The sequence below is a fragment of the Wyeomyia smithii genome, chromosome 2 (assembly GCF_029784165.1).
Source record: "Wyeomyia smithii strain HCP4-BCI-WySm-NY-G18 chromosome 2, ASM2978416v1, whole genome shotgun sequence".
Taxonomy (NCBI): Eukaryota; Metazoa; Arthropoda; class Insecta; order Diptera; family Culicidae; genus Wyeomyia; species Wyeomyia smithii.
The window spans coordinates 208,411,367-208,429,051 of NC_073695.1; the positions used below are offsets into that span (position 1 = coordinate 208,411,367).

General features: G+C 42.0%; 2 protein-coding genes across 2 annotated transcripts; both read left to right on the forward strand.

The window, feature by feature from the left end:
• Positions 1-55: 55 nt before the first annotated feature.
• On the forward strand, positions 56-6,059 carry LOC129721856 (odorant receptor 63a-like). Its single transcript, XM_055674921.1, has 6 exons — positions 56-205; positions 4,634-4,873; positions 4,930-5,289; positions 5,356-5,455; positions 5,510-5,758; positions 5,829-6,059. The coding sequence occupies exons 2-6, from the start codon at positions 4,653-4,655 to the stop codon at positions 5,880-5,882; spliced, it is 984 nt and encodes a 327-aa protein (XP_055530896.1). The 5' UTR covers positions 56-205; positions 4,634-4,652; the 3' UTR covers positions 5,883-6,059.
• A 4,705-nt stretch (positions 6,060-10,764) lies between these two features.
• On the forward strand, positions 10,765-15,688 carry LOC129722781 (uncharacterized protein K02A2.6-like). The gene has a single exon (XM_055676526.1). The coding sequence runs from the start codon at positions 11,099-11,101 to the stop codon at positions 15,515-15,517; it is 4,419 nt and encodes a 1,472-aa protein (XP_055532501.1). The 5' UTR covers positions 10,765-11,098; the 3' UTR covers positions 15,518-15,688.
• Positions 15,689-17,685: the final 1,997 nt, after the last annotated feature.

The following is a 17,685-nucleotide window of genomic DNA, read 5'->3' on the forward strand; positions in this document are numbered from 1 at the left end:
TCTTGGTTTTTGTTAACAATGAAATTTGAAATAAAGACTAAATCAATTAAGCAGTATTTCAGTGCTGAATGCAGCAACGATGAATAGCAACTAAATTGTTAATGCCATATGATCTGGATACGGATCGTCAGGAAGACACCACAGTATGTGGGACGATACTGCTCTGGGCAGTGAAAATTCCAAATAACTAAATAATAGAAACCAGGTAGGCACTAAGTAACAAGTTATTCAAAGCACCTGACCAGAGTTTAAGGCAACTAAATTTTGTATAAAAAAACCTTATTGCAAACATTTCTTTGCTTTACAATTATTTTATGTAGTGATAGGTACATACATAGCGTCATATTCAAATTTTTGAGATGTATTCAAACAAAATTGCAAACAACTCATCTATTGAAGCAAAAAAACGTGAAAAATACTGGACATGAGAAAATTCTTGTTAGAAAAATTTCAAAATATTCAGGGGAATTTTGGGCACTCGTCTGACCAATTTTGGTATTGCAGATAGCGAGTCGGTTGAGTTTTGAGCGAGTAACTTCTCTGTCACTCAGCTGTCACCAGCCAAGTTTCACTCGCGTTTCCTAATACAACATGTTGCTCGCCTTGGCAGTGACTGCTGGCGAGGCGAGTTGCTAACCTCGTCTTCGGTTATAGGGGCCCAAATTTTCTATCTAAAAAAATCTAATTAGAAAGCAACCTGAGACATCCGTTTTCCTACAAATCAATTTTTGTTTTTGAAATTAATTTTTTTCAGTGCAGAATTTCAACATGTTCACGATCTCCATCTGCGTTTGTGGATGTGTTTGTGGGAAAAGAAGGTACTTCAAAGTTAAGGTATTTAACGAGCTTTCGAAACGAGAACTAATAGATTGTGTGTCAAATTTCGTAGTTAAAGTATTGAGAGCATGGAAAACAAGATCACGCAGAAAAAAATTCAATCAAATCAAATAAATTTTGGTTTGTTTTAATAAACAGTTTGGATTGTTTTCTGACCAACAAAATGGGCAGTTTATTCCAATAAAAGCATCTTATTAATTCAATAAAATCGTTTGCTTGAAACAAATGAACAGATTTTATTAAAATAGTACATTTTATTGAATCCAATAAAGGCTTTTATTAAATTAAACAGGAACGTCTATCAAACTAAACCTTTTGTTCAATCAAATAGTTTTTTTTTATTGTTTTCAAGATGATAATGAATTTGCAGGATCAAAAGCCTAATTTGAACTTAACTTAAAACAAATCATTACAGTTGTCAAAATGATGATCAATTCTCTTCCTGGCTATTATATTGATTTTCGAAATTGATCTCAGTGTTCACAAAACCGAATACCGTAAATCGTAATAATTCCACGCGCCCTAGGAAACCTCTGCACAATGTTGAAAAATTCCAAAATCAATTTCAGTTGACTTAATTCGAAATTAAACCGAACAGTTAGGCAGATTGTAAGGCTGAAATGCCAGGATATGATATGATCAATGGAGGTTGACAGGGTCGAACTGCTTAGATAGTGCACACTAAACAATGATTAGCAGAGACAATAAAATTGGTAATTGTTTCGATAAGAACACGATAGATACAAACAAACCATTTTGATTAAAACTTATGTGGTGTTTCGGAATTATTTCAAACTATGTCGTTGGTTTGTTTTAACAAATTGTTTGTATTGAAATAAATCGTTCTTTTGATTGAAAAAAACCAAATCGTTGAATTGATTAACAATAAAACATTTTATTGATTCAACCCAGAGAGTTTTTTCTGCATGATAGATATTAAATTGGGCTTATTTATAGTTTGAAAGCCACTATCGTCAAAATGGGACTGAAATTGCTTACTTTCAGTCTTATGTCGGTCACCAAGAAAAATCTTCACATGTGTCACACAGAAACCGCAAAATCGTCCGTTTGTCATCCACCAATTGCTTATACACATTTTATAAATTTTACATTCATTTTCTCAATAACGTCCGCAAAATTATTATTTTTACAAAATTGAAGAACTCTATCATCTTGCCGGAATATTTTCCAATTGTATCAGGTTTTTAGATTTAAATATGAGGTTTATGGTTTTGACGTGGGACTACGTCTTTGTTTTCTATACCGGGATGCATTCTGTAAAATAAGAAACGCAACTGGCAAATGTTACGCCAGATTTCAAACGATAAGAACAGCATAACCACATGATGGATAACAATAACCAATATATTGTTGGATAGATAAAATGTGTAACAATTTTATAATACGCTAGCCATCATTATTATTTCACTGCTCAATAGTGAAAATTGATAAAAAGTTACAAGGAAATTTACGCGAACAATTGACCAATCACACGCGAGTATTCCTAGCACAGACGATGTGAATGGACACCAACCATTCCCTGTGATATTCTCTGTACCAATATCAAATAAAATGGACAGAGTTCCCCCGTCCCAACAGGTCAATTTAAGTTTGCTTCCATGAACTTAGACTAATTTGAAGTCTCGAAGGTAAAAATCTTTCGACATGTTTTGAAACGAGCCTTTCATTTGAACAATTTCCAAACCTGCTGTCAGAGCTAATAAAAACTGATGTCTTGAAAGAAAACATGCTGGTAAAAGCAACAATACCGTACAGTATAATATACATATTATGTGGAGCAGAGTGCCGCTGGTCTTTCGTCGTCTATCATTGCAGTGGTACACGACTTCTATTTCCGTGAAATCAAGGAAAAACTGCAATGCTGCTGCATTGATAGTGATTAAAAGTTTATCTCATGAATATGGTTACCATAAAAAAAAAAAACAATAAACTACTCAACATGAATTGAGCACTTTTGCAACGGTCATAAGATTTTTTTTACATTTTATCTTCAATATTCACTAAATGATCGTGATCGGAAGAGTAGATTTCTGAAAATATAAATTTATATAAGCTCAAGAGCCAGCGAATGCTTCTGAATATTTTGTCGATTCACTAGGATCTATTCAGAATCTTTTTTCACATTTCAACATTCGTAGATGATCTATTTTTGTTATCAACTTAACAAGAAATATTCTTACGTATACTAGCTGTCTTCGTAATACAGTGAATGTAATTGTTGGCAAATGGAAAAAACTTGTCAAACAAAAAACAGAAATTAATCATCGAACGTTAACTTCCTTGTAATTGTTGATTGTTATGATTTTTCGCTGGAACTTGTTGATAATTTTGTTCAACTTATCTTCTTATGTTTCCCTATGAGTGAACCTATGTAACGGCTTCGAAATTATTTTCATAATAAGATTTATATAATACATTTAATTTGATCAGAGTTTAATGAGATAAAATCATGTATTATGATAACGTAAATATTGTTGGATCTGGTTTATGAGGAAATAGAGTTAATTCTGATTCAAACGCATTGCGAGAAATTCTGGGTGCTTCTTCAATAACAACGAAACGCCTGTACCTTGTTAAAGAAATGATGTTCGCACAAAGAAACACTACACAATATCGTTAAGTGTGATCGAAGTTCCGTCGAGTATTGTTCAATATATTTCTGAAAAGAAAATTTATGGGGAGTCTGCATATAAAAAAATACTAAATAACAGAACAAACGAACTGTTGCTGTCTGCAGATTCTGTAACATTTGTAACTAAAAATCCTTCTAATTACGGTTTAGTCCCACGTCACCATTTCATACAACCCTGTATACCTTGTAGTATTTCACTAGACCAATAGACCCAATTTCCAACTTATGTATTTTCTATCTAATACAAATTAGTTCAATTTAAATCTATCATACGGCACCAAGTGTGAATAGGTACAGCTGATAGCACTTAGTTAATAATTTGTATTTAATTTTTCAATGGGAAAGTACACTAAGGTCGCTTTTACGCGGCTTTTTTACGCGGATTCCGGAATTTACGCGGTTTTTTATTTGCGCGGATTTCGGTTTCTCTTCACTCGGAGTGCCGAATTAACGCGGTTTTTTACGCGGATTCCGGAATTTACGCGGTTTTTACGCGGATTCCGGAATTTACGCGTTTTTTTACGCGTCACGTATCCCTCGCGTAAAAAGCGACTTCAGTGTATAGCAAATTCAAAGAAAATTTTCATATCGTTGGGATATGACATTTCGTATCACTTCCTGCAACATAATTTTATCCAATGTTTTGTTTTTTTTTCTTCCACGTTTATCTAAGAACTTACGAAACTGTAGTACTGATCTTTTCTTTAGGTGCAAACTATGAATATTTGAAACCACTTGTCTGGATAAACAAGATATGATAGTATAATCGAATTGGCCAGAATTAATCGCGATATAATAATGTAAACAACAACCGCAATTTCGTAATCGAATGCAAATTGCGAAATACCTATAGGTAATCACTTATAACACACCGTCATTTCCGCTCATTAAATATTTGTTACGAATTCTTGCTTTTAAATCCCAGGAAGTGATTTTCGAATTCAATTCGTTTTTCTGATAACCAACGAGAATTATGGGGTTCGGGCTAAAAATAACAGACATTGTGAGTGCAAAAACGCCAAACTTTCATCGGACTTATGCGGTGTTTCATATTTTCATGGTTATTTGTGGTTTGGACTTTTTCGATGACGATTTCATGGTTGGAACCTTCAACTCGCTCCGCTTTCTGGGACCGCTGGGTAGCATTGCAGTTGCTCTTTGGATGTGCAGTATTCATATAATACGCTACAAGGATGACACAGATTCGTTAATTCTCAGCTTATCAGCGTTGATCTCAGGAACTGAGGTGGTTCTCAAGATCGCCGGAATGGTTTTGAACCGCACGAAAGGCGCTCGACTTATTGCTACGGCTTTAAATGATAAAAGTTATGATGATGGACCAATGGAAAGATTCGTTTTTCTGAAATATCACAAAATGTGCAGGTAAATAGAATTTGTATAAGCATTCATAAAACTTAACTTTACAATCAACTTTGCAGGAAATTCATGCTAATAACATTTTTTTCGTATCCCTTCACGGGGATAATGCTTTTGTCTTATCCTGTCATTGCTGGAAAATTGGATGAATACATGCTGCCTGTTGGTTACTCGATCCCGTACATAAGTTATAAACAAGAGCCCTGGTACGCAATAAACTACTGCATGATCATTGTTCAGGGTGTATGGCTTGCTCTAGCATTCATAGGTCTTGATGGCCCTTTCTACATTTACCTCTGTTATTCTACGTGTAAGTTAGAGATTCTTAAAAATTACGTTGATCAAATTGGTAAATCGGATAACATTGAAGACCAACGCAACCTAATGCGAAAAATTATCGCCATTCATACAGATGTACTAACGTAAGCAAGCATATGATAGGTAACTGTAGCAAACTTAAACCGTTTATTGTTCGTTTTCGCCTGTAGATTCCTAAAAGAATGTTCAAGCTACTACCAGGACATCTATTTAGGTCAGGTGTTATGTTCAATTGGGCACATTTGTATGTCACTTTTTCACATACAGCTGGTAAGTATTGTTCACCATTAAGTACTGGGTTAATACTAATAATTGAAGAAATAGAAATTCAAAAATAGCTCTTACGGCATGTTGGCTACGAACGTGGTCAAGATGTGGATTTTCTGTTTTTGTGGAGAACTCGTTGTTACCAAATCAAACCAGCTATCGACAGCAATGTACAACAATCGGTGGTATAGACTTTGGCGCAACCAGGATCTTAAAGCGATTCAGTTCATTCTGGCAAACACCCAAACGACGGTTGGTTTTTCGGTTGGAGGATTTGGAACATTATCATACCAAACATTCACCGTGGTAGAGTAACATATGTTTAATAACAACAAACAAACAATAAATGTTTGTTTTTTTTTTTTCACATATTTAGATTATGAAAACTGCGTACAGCTGCAATGCTTTTCTTCACAATATGATGAAATAAAGAGTTTGCTATTTCCCACAGTAGTCAAACAGTGTAGCGATTCTAGAATACAGTTAAGACTTTTTAGTGTTCCTTGAAATAACCTACGATCGTTAACTTTAACTAACTATAAATAACTAACTACTATAACGACTGCAGCTTTGACACTGAGCAGGAGCACTAAGCTAACAACTTACTAGCAGCACCAGAGAATGGAAGAAGTTATTCCATAGAAGTATTGTGAAGTTGATTGAATACACCACCGAAATTTATTTTTCCTGTCACATTATCACTTTCGGGGAACTGTCTTAGATTGAACATGGGACCTATCGTTCTATAATCTTTTTCTGGTAACTTAAATTTTGGATTTTTTTTTCGGGTTCTCTTACTCAACTAGACGTGTGTTTCTTGTCAAAGATGAATGAGAGCATATTTATGAAAACTCCCTCTCTTCGCTTTATGTCAGTATTTTTTGTTTTATTTATGCATATTCATTTGTGTCCAGAATGACGTCGAAACAAGAAGCATTACGCAAGCACATTTTAATGTTCTATGAGCTGCACGAAAATCTCGGCATAAAGTTCATGTAAAGTGACCAGATAATTGGGGCTTAAGCGCGGGACACCAATTCAATTCTTAGACGAGTGGCGGGGGAGGGGGTTGTGTGGTTTGGTTTGAAGACTTTTTTTTGAGGAAAGTTTTGAGGTGGAAAACTCTCCGTTGGCCTAGCTCGGGAATTTCTAAGTCCCAGGAAGCTGTTGAATAGGGATAACACCAGATCCTGACGTTTCATGCATTTTTAACACATTTGGCATAAAAAAATCGAAACCGACAACCGTCCCAGTGAAAATATGTGACATCTGGTGGTTATTTTTTTTTTTTTGAAACCACGGTACGAAACCATGGTACGAAGACAACAAACTGAAAAATTCTATTCATTATCATTGTTACTAGGGAGCCTGTATATAAGAGAGAAGTAGTCAGCCTATACACCAGAGAGACGCCGAGACACTCACCGTTAAGGCAACTGTCAACATCAAAACGGGCGAGCTGTATAATTTTGCATTGCCGTTATCCGTTTTGATGTTGACAGTTGCCTTAACGGTGAGTGTATTGTCATTTCTCTAGAATATAGGTTCCCTAGAGAGAAGGCATGGAGCTCATCGTTATAGTTACTGTCACACCTAAACGAATAGCGGCAGCTCAATTTCGCCTCTCTTATATACAGGCTCAATAATTGTAACCACCGAACTGATAAGTCGAAATAATAGTTACTCCTACCGCAGGCCCGTAGTAACCGGGGCTAAGGGGACCTAGCCCCCTCACGCGTTTCCACGACATTTCCTCATGTATGTTATTAATGCTAAAGAAAAATCTTAAATATAAAAAATTAACATAATTCAATCTTTTGGCGATCCCGCCTGATTCGTATCGATTCTGAAACTAACGATCCGCATACTTCCGTTCCGGATGTCCGGTCCAGCGCCTGGAAGTGTTGTGGGGGAAGTAAAACACGAAGTGCCCTGCCAGGCGTTGCCATCCAGGGTGAGACAGGTTTCGTCGTTCATCACCACCGCCATGTTGCGGTTCGCCGGGAAAATCGACTTGACCATCTTATTCAGCCGCGCCACTGTGTCGTTGCGGGGGGCGAATCCGAGAACAGTGAACGAGACTGTCACTAACATTGACATGTATGTCTATGTTTGACAGGTAGTTTTCTACTATTTGGCCGGTTGAACCGACCACTCGGCCAAGCGCACGCAGCGATGTAGCTACTTTTTCCTCGGTCTTCCTCTTTGTAGTTGCTTGTCGGTCATCTGGAACCGGGCTTTTTTCGATGCTCTGTCTAATAGTGCCAGGATGTAGCTGAATTGTGACTCCGACATCACCATCATCTTCAAACGTACTTGAAAATCGACAGGTAACCCTGCCATTGATTTCACGAAAATTGCAGCCGTAAGCGCATCGGGTGACATCACCATCGTAATGTCTCTGGATATAAAGTTTCAGGGTCATTTTGTCGACCAACGTGGTTTCTGCCCAGACCCAGCCAAAACTATAGCTATTTCAGAAATGTCACTACCAACGAATTTGTACCAGCTACGTTCGTATCTAGGTGCGATAAACTATTATGGACGTTTCGTTGATCAGAGCTCCGAGCATTATCGGTTTAAGTCTATACTGATTTTCAACCTTTTGCTGATCCTAGCAAAGAAATGGTTGTGCCTTGAGACGTCTCCCCGAACGGCTTAGGCGCCGTAATTCAGAGTCACTTCCCTGATGGATCTATCAAAGCTATCGCACACTGAAACATGCGGAAGCGAATTAAAGTCAAATTGAGAAGGAAGCACCGGTTTCCACAAATGAATATGTGGACGTAAATTCGTGCTGCAGACCGACCACAAGCCACTCCTCAAAATATTTGGTAGTAAGATCTCGGCTGGTTGGTGACTGGTCACAAGCCACAGTACGCCAGATGAGGAATATGATCGTCAAAGAAACCCAAGACGACCTGGTCCTACAAGAGGTACCAAATACAATGTATTTGCAACGGCTGACCAAACACTACTTGCGAACTCCGTAGTAGCAGTAGTTCTTCTCCCGTCGAGATGGTCCTGAGGATGTGTTATGTTTTGCGATCGTGTTGTGGTACCTGAACGATTTCGCAAGCGTATCATTCAATTACTTCATTACTTTAATATAAATGAAGGAGTTGAAAATGTCAGTGCCGTTTCTGTTGAGTTACAGCAAAATCACTAAATCACCACTACACTCCAATCATTGTCGATACCATTGAAAACATATGAAGAAATTTTCTTCTCTTCGAAGAAATGTGTGCTCGGAATTCGGCCGCTGATGGTTCAACTTTTTTGAAACCGCGGGACTTTGCAAAGGTGAGCAGTACACTTTAGATGAACGCGGGACATTTCGCGGGACGTTTTTCTACGCGGGACATTTTGTTAAAACTAAACCATGGGACAGGATCCATATTGACTATGGTGGTCCTGTGGATGGCTATAATTACCTTGACATGGTCGACGCTTATTCCAAGTAGCAGGAAATCTTCAGAACCCGGAGCAACCACCACGGTGATGTTGTAGATTTAACATGAAACGTTCGATGGAAGTTATGAAAACCCGCAAACTCTTGTACCTGACAATGGTACGCAATTCGTTAGTGATCGGTTTATGCGCTTTTGTCAAGAAAACGATATCCAGTACAGCACCTGACGATACCACCCACAATCAAACGGACAAGCTGAACGCTTCGCCGATACTCTAAAATGAAGACTAAAGAAATTTGTCGAAGAAGAAAAGGCAGTGACGTTTTTACAATCGTTTCTTTCAGTTTACCGGTCGATCAATGCCAAGTAGAAATGTTCCATAACCGTTCCATCCTATAGATCTATTTTTAGGTCAACCTTTGCTAATATCTTTGGACCTGTTAAAGCCGTGTCTCCAAGAGCAAGCCTCTGAAAGTGTGAGTGAGATAGAATATGCCTTTACACTCGTTTTTAGCTCTTTAGCTGTTCAGGTTAAAATGTATTACATTGTATGCAAAATACGTTTTCAAATATTCCACACGAGCTGATAGCGTTTAAATTAATGAGGCAAATTTTTGTTTCAAATAGGTCAATTTGTTCGTGAATCACTGCAACAACTTCTATGGGTAGATGCACCTGATAGGACCTAGCAAATTAATTTGATTTATTCATGAGAAGGTGTAGTAAACTACGTGAAGATTTTCTATCACTTCAAGACATTACTGCAGCATATGTATTAATCTTCACTCATAATTTTCATAAATTACGTTAATGTTATCTCAAAAATTGGAGAAACATGAATGTGTACAGAAAGCCTTTTCTTAGGTAAAAACACAGACACACGGACGTGCCTCTTCGAAAAAAAATACTGAAATGTCTTCATCCTTGTTTGAAACGTTACACTTATGCACCACCATGTGAGCATTTCTGCCTACTAATTAATTTTCGTAAAAAATGGGTATCGTTGCTGCTTATAGCGACACCAGGCTTCCTACTAATCAAAATTTCCAAACAGTTGCTATTTTTCTGAACGATAAAAACGTCATCGAATTGCACGCCTGTTTTTTTTTTTTTTTTTCTTCACATAACATTTATTTGACACGGCACAAATACAATTTAATGTTTAACGGCGCCAATTATATCTGATGACTTAAAAACTAAAGCAAATTTTTTATCCTCGCTGCCGACTACGAGCTGAAATTAAGTCTAACTTAAAACTAGCATGGGATTTCCAATCAGTGTTTTGTTGTTCAATGGTCGTCTGATAATCGTCGAATGGCATGTATGGATTCGTTCTGCTGAGCCACGATGTCGTGAGTTGGGACAGAGGCTCGTAGTCCTTGGGTCCTGGTTCTGTTGTGCGGGGTCTGGTTGCTGGTTTTGTGCTTAAGGTTCAAACGTGTTCTTGTCGTTTTGTTGGGTGTAGACGGAGGGGAACGGGACTAGACTGGGGCGTGGATGGATTTCAGGAAAACGTATATAAGGGACATGTAGGATAGGTCACGGCTCGCCAAGACATCACGAACAGGAACAGCCGGCTGTCTACCCTCGGCCTGCAGGGAAGCTATTAATTTAGACCTGGCGTCACGGTGTACAGGGCATAACCAAACCACATGCTCTATGTCGTGATAACCTTCACCACAGGCACAGATACCACTTTCCCCGAGCCCAACACGACGGAGGAGCGCGTCAAATCTATAGTGATTGGACATAAGCCGGGACATCACGCAAATGAAATCCCGACCTACATCCAACCCCTTGAACCACGGGTTCGTCGATACTTTGGGGATTATGGAATGTAACCACCTTCCCAATTCCCCTCTGGTCCAAGCATTTTGCCAACTGTTGGGGACAACTGGTCACCCTAACGAAGATTGCCACCAGGGCTCTCCGTTGGCAGCTACGTCTGTCAACCGGAAGACGTCACTGTGTGCTTGTGTCAGAGCAAGTCAGTAATGAGACACGTTTTAGTCTTTAGCAAATAAAGTTTTATTTTAATTTGTACCGTGGAAAAATTCAATTCAATTACTCGTAGATATCACCTCGTCACACGGATACAAAAGTGGCGACGATTCTCAGGAGTGATCTCGTTAAATTCGCGAGAATTTTATTTGTTTTCGCGTGATAAACGCGATCTGAAAAAAACATAACCACGCCGCCGCCCAAGAAAAGGCGAAAACGCTCGTACAGCACCATGACGGATCCAGTTTCACAGCCAGGAGTTCCACCGGGAATCAATCCACCCGGTCAGCACAATGGGCAGCAGCAGCCCCCGTTCGTACCACAGCAACAGCCCGGAATGCAGCAGCAGACCCAACAGCAACGAACGGATGCTATCATCATGCAAATTTTGCAGCAACTCCAACAACAACAGGCCGTCACCAATCAACTCCTTCAGCAGCAGCAACAGTCCGCACAGCAGCAACACGGGTTCATGCAGCAGCAGGGAACTCTGTTCCGCAATGCTTTATCGGCAATCCAGGTGACCGTACCTCCCAATCCGGAGGTGATTCTGGACTCGTTGGCCGGAAATATCCGGGAGTTTCAGTACGATCCAGAAAACCAAATTACTTTTGCTACATGGTATGCCAGATATGAGGATCTTTTTGCGAAAGACGCTGAGAGGATCGACGATGAAGCAAAAGTGCGATTACTTCTCAGACGGCTGGGGACAAACGAGCACTATAGGTACGTCAGTTACATTCTACCTAGGGCTCCAAAGGATTTCAGCTTCAGTGAGACGGTGTCGAAACTAAAGGGACTATTCGGCACGAAGGAATCCACCGTCAAGAAGCGTTATTGCACTCTCACCGTTACCAAGGCCTCGACGGAGGATTATGTCTCGTTTGGCTGTAGAGTGAATAAAATGTGCGTCGAGTTCGAGCTATCCAAGCTCACAGAAGAGCATTTTAAATGCTTAATGTTCGTCTGCGGCTTAAAGTCGGAGAACGATGGAGAGGTTCGTACCAGGCTGTTGACAAAAATCGAAGACAACAATGACGTCACCCTGGATGCACTGATGCAGGAATGCCAGCGGATGATTAATTTGAGAAGCGACACAGCGATGATTGAGGGTCCCGCCGGCCATGTTCAAGCCATCAAGGGGAATTTCCAGCATCGAAAGCAGTTTAGAAAGCGATCTAGAGAACGTTCGAAGGCGTCATCAAAGCAGGAAGAGGAGCGCAAGAAGCCATCATCGCCGTGCTGGAACTGTGGTGCGATGCACTTTTCGAACCACTGCAGTTTCAAAGGTCACAAGTGCGTTGACTGCAAGCAAGTTGGCCACAAGGAGGGCTACTGTGCCAGCGCAAAGCGACCTTCGAAGCCATCAAAACACCAGTCACGCCGATTCTCCACCAAAAGCGTAACAGCATCGGTTAGCAGCGTTGAGTGTAAGCGTCGTTATGTGTGGGTCAAAATCAATGGCACCCCCGTACGACTGCAGCTTGATACAGCGTCGGATATAACTATCGTGTCCGAGCAAGTGTGGAACCGTATCGGCCAACCAGCAGGTGTTCCAGCGACTCAGACCGCCAAGTCAGCATCGGGTGAGCAGTTGGATCTTGTGTGTGAATTTGTCAGCGACGTCGAAATCAATGGCACGACGCACAGCGGGCGAATTTTCGTGTCCAACCATCCTCTGAATCTCCTTGGCATCGATCTTATCGAGAAATTCCAGCTCTGGTCGTTACCGATGGACAATTTTTGCAACTTCGTCGGTGGTACCAGCATTAGTAAGGCTTATTTACAGAAGGCGCATCCGAAACTGTTCAGCGACACCTTGGGGCTTTGCTCCAGAACTAAAGTTCAACTTTCGCTGAAAGAGTCATGTAAGCCCGTTTTCCGTCCTAAGAGACCGGTTTCGTACGCTATGCTGCCGACAGTCGACAAAGAACTCGACCGACTAGAGCGTCTGCAGATCATTTCACCAGTAGACTATTCCGAGTGGGCGGCTCCAATAGTGGTGGTGCGTAAGGCAAGTGGTAACGTTCGCATCTGTGGGGATTATTTGACCGGATTGAATGACCGGCTCCAGTCACACCAATATCCCCTTCCGCTACCGCAAGACATCATCGCTAAGCTTTCAAATTGCACTGTGTTTAGTCAGATTGACTTATCGGACGCTTTCCTTCAAATGGAAGTGGACGAAAGCTGCCGGCATCTGCTCACCATTAACACCCATCGCGGCCTGTATCAGTACAACAGGTTGCCCCCCGGTGTCAAAGCTGCTCCGGGCGCATTCCAGCAGCTGATGGACACAATGCTGGCAGGTCTTCCGTGTACCGCAGGCTACCTGGACGACGTGGTTGTGGGTGGCAAGAATGCCGCCGAACATCAGCGCAACCTACATGCAGTGCTACAGCGGCTCGAGGAATTCGGATTCACAATCCGGCCGGAAAAATGTTCGTTCGGCCAACAGCAAATCCGATATCTGGGTCATCTCTTGGATCGTCATGGACTCAGACCAGATCCAGCCAAGATTCAGGTCATAAAGGATCTACCGCCGCCGAAAGACATCACAGGAGTACGCTCCTTCCTGGGAGCCATTAATTACTACGGGAAATATGTTCCCAACATGCGAGCTCTCAGGTTTCCGCTAGATGAGCTCCTGAAAAACACAACGGCGTTCGTATGGACGCATGAATGCCAGCAGGCGTTCAACAAATTCAAGGAAATTCTATCGTCGGAGCTTCTTCTAGCACACTATGATCCAACGCAAGAAATAATCGTTTCAGCGGACGCCTCCTCCATCGGTATTGGGGCAACAATCAGCCACAAGTATCCAGATGGCCACGTGAAAGTGATTCAGCATGCATCTCGAGCGCTTACACAGGTTGAACAGCGCTACTCACAAATCGACCGAGAAGGGTTAGCGATAATATATGCAGTAACGAAGTTTCACAAGTTTATCTTCGGAAGGCGGTTTCACCTTCAAACCGATCATCAGCCACTGCTGAGGATATTCGGGTCCAAAAAAGGGATCCCGGTCTACACAGCCAATCGACTCCAGCGGTGGGCACTATCGCTGCTCTCCTACGATTTCTCTATTGAGTATGTTCAGACCGACAAATTCGGTAACGCTGACATATTGTCCCGCCTCATCAACCAGCACACCAAGCCTGATGAAGACGTGATCATCGCATGTACCACTCTGGAGGAAGACTTGAGGTCAGTAGCCATCGATAGTAGTAATCAACTGCCTCTCAGTTTCAGCATGGTTGAGAAAGCGACGGCGTCCGACCCGTCTCTTCGGAAAGTTCACCGTTTCATCCGCGATGGCTGGCCCAAATCAAGGTCAGAAATTAAAGATCGAGAGTTGGCTCGGTACTACGATCGTCAAGAAGCTCTGTCAGTCGTTCAAGGCAGCATTATGTTCGGGGACAGACTGGTAATTCCGACTATGTTCCGAAGGCGGTGCCTCATTCAGCTCCATAAGGGCCACCCAGGCATACAACGGATGAAGGCGATCGCACGCAGCTTCGTGTATTGGCCGGGGCTGGACGACGAGATCGTTAGCTTCGTCAAGGGTTGTAGTCACTGTGCATCCGCAGCGCGGTCCCCACCAAAAGCGGAACCGGAGTCGTGGCATCCGACAACGGCTCCTTGGCAGCGGGTTCACGCCGATTACGCGGGCCCTCTGGATGGAGAATTCTTCTTACTTGTCATCGATGCGCACACCAAGTGGCCGGAGATATTTCCAACTAGCAAGACGACAACGAGCGCTACTATCCGGCTCATGCGCAAACTGTTCGCCAACAAGGGCATGCCAGAACTTCTCGTGACCGACAATGGTTCGCAGTTCAAGAGTGCTCAATTCGATGATTTCTGCTGCAAAAACGGCATTCGACACACAACAACGGCCCCATACCATCCACAGTCGAACGGTCAGGCAGAGAGATTCGTCGACACGTTCAAGCGGGCCGTGAAAAAAATTCAGGAGGGAGAAGGCTCGATCGACGAAGCATTGGACGTTTTCCTTCTTACCTACCGCACCACACCAAACCGAAACGTCCCTGGCGGTAAGTCACCGGCAGAAGCGATGTATAACAGGCCGCTGCGAACATCGCTAGACCTTCTTCGACCACCTTCAAACCTGGAACCATCCTCAAACCGTCAGCAGACGTCCAACACGCGGTCTTTCAGTCCGAAGGCTTGCGTGTACGCGAAAATATACGACAACAACAAATGGTCATGGTTCCCTGGGACCGTAGTAGAGCGAATCGGTTCGGTGATGTATAACATCTGGGTGGACAACCGGAGACTGATCAGATCTCACATTAACCAGCTCAGACAACGAGCCGAAACAGCTACAAAGGTGCAGAAACAAGGCATACCACTCAACATCTTGCTCGACGAATGGAACCTGCCCGTACCAGCATCTCAAGTTACGGAGCTTTCGGAAGCGGAAGAGCTTGAACCCTCAATGTCCACGCTAGTTGCTCCATCACCTTCTACACCAACTATTAGACCTGCAACAGTAACATCCTCTTCGTCATCAGCGTCGACGGCATTCGAGTCTGCCGTTGAAAGTTCACCCACAGTTCAGCTACCTCGGCGATCTTCACGGACCAGAAGACTGCCGCAAAGGTTTCAGGCGTACCAAAGGTACTAGGAGGGAGATGTTGGGGACAACTGGTCACCCTAACGAAGATTGCCACCAGGGCTCTCCGTTGGCAGCTACGTCTGTCAACCGGAAGACGTCACTGTGTGCTTGTGTCAGAGCAAGTCAGTAATGAGACACGTTTTAGTCTTTAGCAAATAAAGTTTTATTTTAATTTGTACCGTGGAAAAATTCAATTCAATTACTCGTAGATATCACCTCGTCACACGGATACAAAACCAACTGATGATCGTATTCTGACGTACAAGTGCGAAAAATTCATTAAAGGCAATTGGTCTTTCATAAATATCACCGTTTGTTGCGCCCACCTTAGCCAAAGAGTCCGCTTTCTCATTACCCGGTATCGAGCAGTGAGAAGGGACCCACGCTAAGGTAATCTGAGTAGATTTTTCGGATAAAGCACTCAGATGTTCCCGTATTTTCCCCAGGAAATACGGAGAGTGCTTAACATCTTTCATCGATCGGAGAGCCTCAATGGAACTGAGACTGTCCGTAAAGATGAAATAATGGTCCGTGGGCATTTTTTCGATAATCCCTAGGGTGTACTGAATTGCAGCTAATTCTGCGACGTAAACAGAAGCAGGATTATCGAGCTTATGGGAGACGGTTAAATTGTTATTGAAGATACCGAAGCCAGTGGACCCATCAAGAAGTGATCCGTCAGTGTAGTACATATTGTCGCAGTTGATGTTTCGATATTTATTGGAAAAAATTTTAGGGATCTGCTGCACGCGTAAATGATCCGGGATTCCACGAGTTTCTTCTATCATGGATGTATCGAAAAACACAGTAGAATCAGAAGTATTTGATAAGTCGACACGATTTGGAATATTCGAAGAAGGGTTAATATTTTGGGACATGTGATTGAAATACAATGTCATAAAACGGGTTTGAGAATTAAGTTCGATTAACCTTTCAAAATTTTCAATCACGGGACGGTTCAAGACCTCACATTTGATTAGAATACGAGAAGACAGGCTCCAGAAGCGGTTTTTCAATGGTAGTACTCCAGCTAAAACCTCCAAACTCATCGTATGGGTCGACTGCATGCAACCTAAGGCGATACGCAAACAACGATATTGTATTCGCTCCAGTTTGATCAAATGTGTGTTTGCTGCGGAGCGGAAGCAGAAACACCCGTATTCAATAACAGACAATATCGTTGTTTGGTAAAGCCTTATAAGGTCTCCTGGATGGGCTCCCCACCATTGTCCGGTTATTGTACGAAGAAAATTCACTCTTTGTTGACATTTTTTCATCAGATACCTCACGTGACAACCCCAGGTGCCTTTAGAGTCGAACCAGACACCAAGATATTTGTGTACCAAAACCTGAGAAATCGTTTTACCCATTAATTGTGTTTGAAGCTGAGCAGGTTCATGCTTCCTAGAAAAAACTACTATCTCAGTCTTCTCCGGAGAGAATTCGATACCTAGCTGTAAAGCCCAAGCAGACAAATTGTCCAAGGTATCTTGCAATGGTCCTTGCAAATCGGCAGCTTTGGCTCCTGTAACAGAGATTACACTGTCGTCTGCAAGTTGTCTTATCGTGCATGAATTTGCCAGACATTCGTCGATGTCATTTACATAAAAGTTGTAAAGAAGGGGGCTTAAACATGAGCCCTGGGGAAGACCCATGTAGCTAATGCGAAAAGTTGCCAAATCGCCATGCGTAAAATGCATGTGCTTTTCGGACAACAAGTTGTGCAAAAAATTGTTCAAAATTGGAGAAAATCCTTGTCGGTGAAGTTTACCCGAAAGAATGTCAATAGAAACGGAATCAAAAGCCCCCTTAATGTCCAAGAACGCAGACGCCATTTGTTCTTTACGAGCATACGCCAGCTGAATATCTGTTGAAAGCAACGCAAGACAATCATTCGTCCCTTTGGCACGGCGGAAGCCAAATTGAGTTTCTGATAGTAGACCATTTGATTCGACCCAGTGGTCTAAACGACGGAGTATCATTTTTTCCATCAATTTCCGGATACAGGATAGCATTGCAATCGGCCTATAAGAGTTGTGATTAGAAGCTGGTTTCCCTGGTTTTTGGATGGCGATCACCTTCACTTGCCTCCAATCCTGCGGTACAATGTTTTGCTCCAGGAACTTATTGAACAAGTTCAACAAGCGCCTCTTGGCATTGCCGGGTAGATTCTTCAA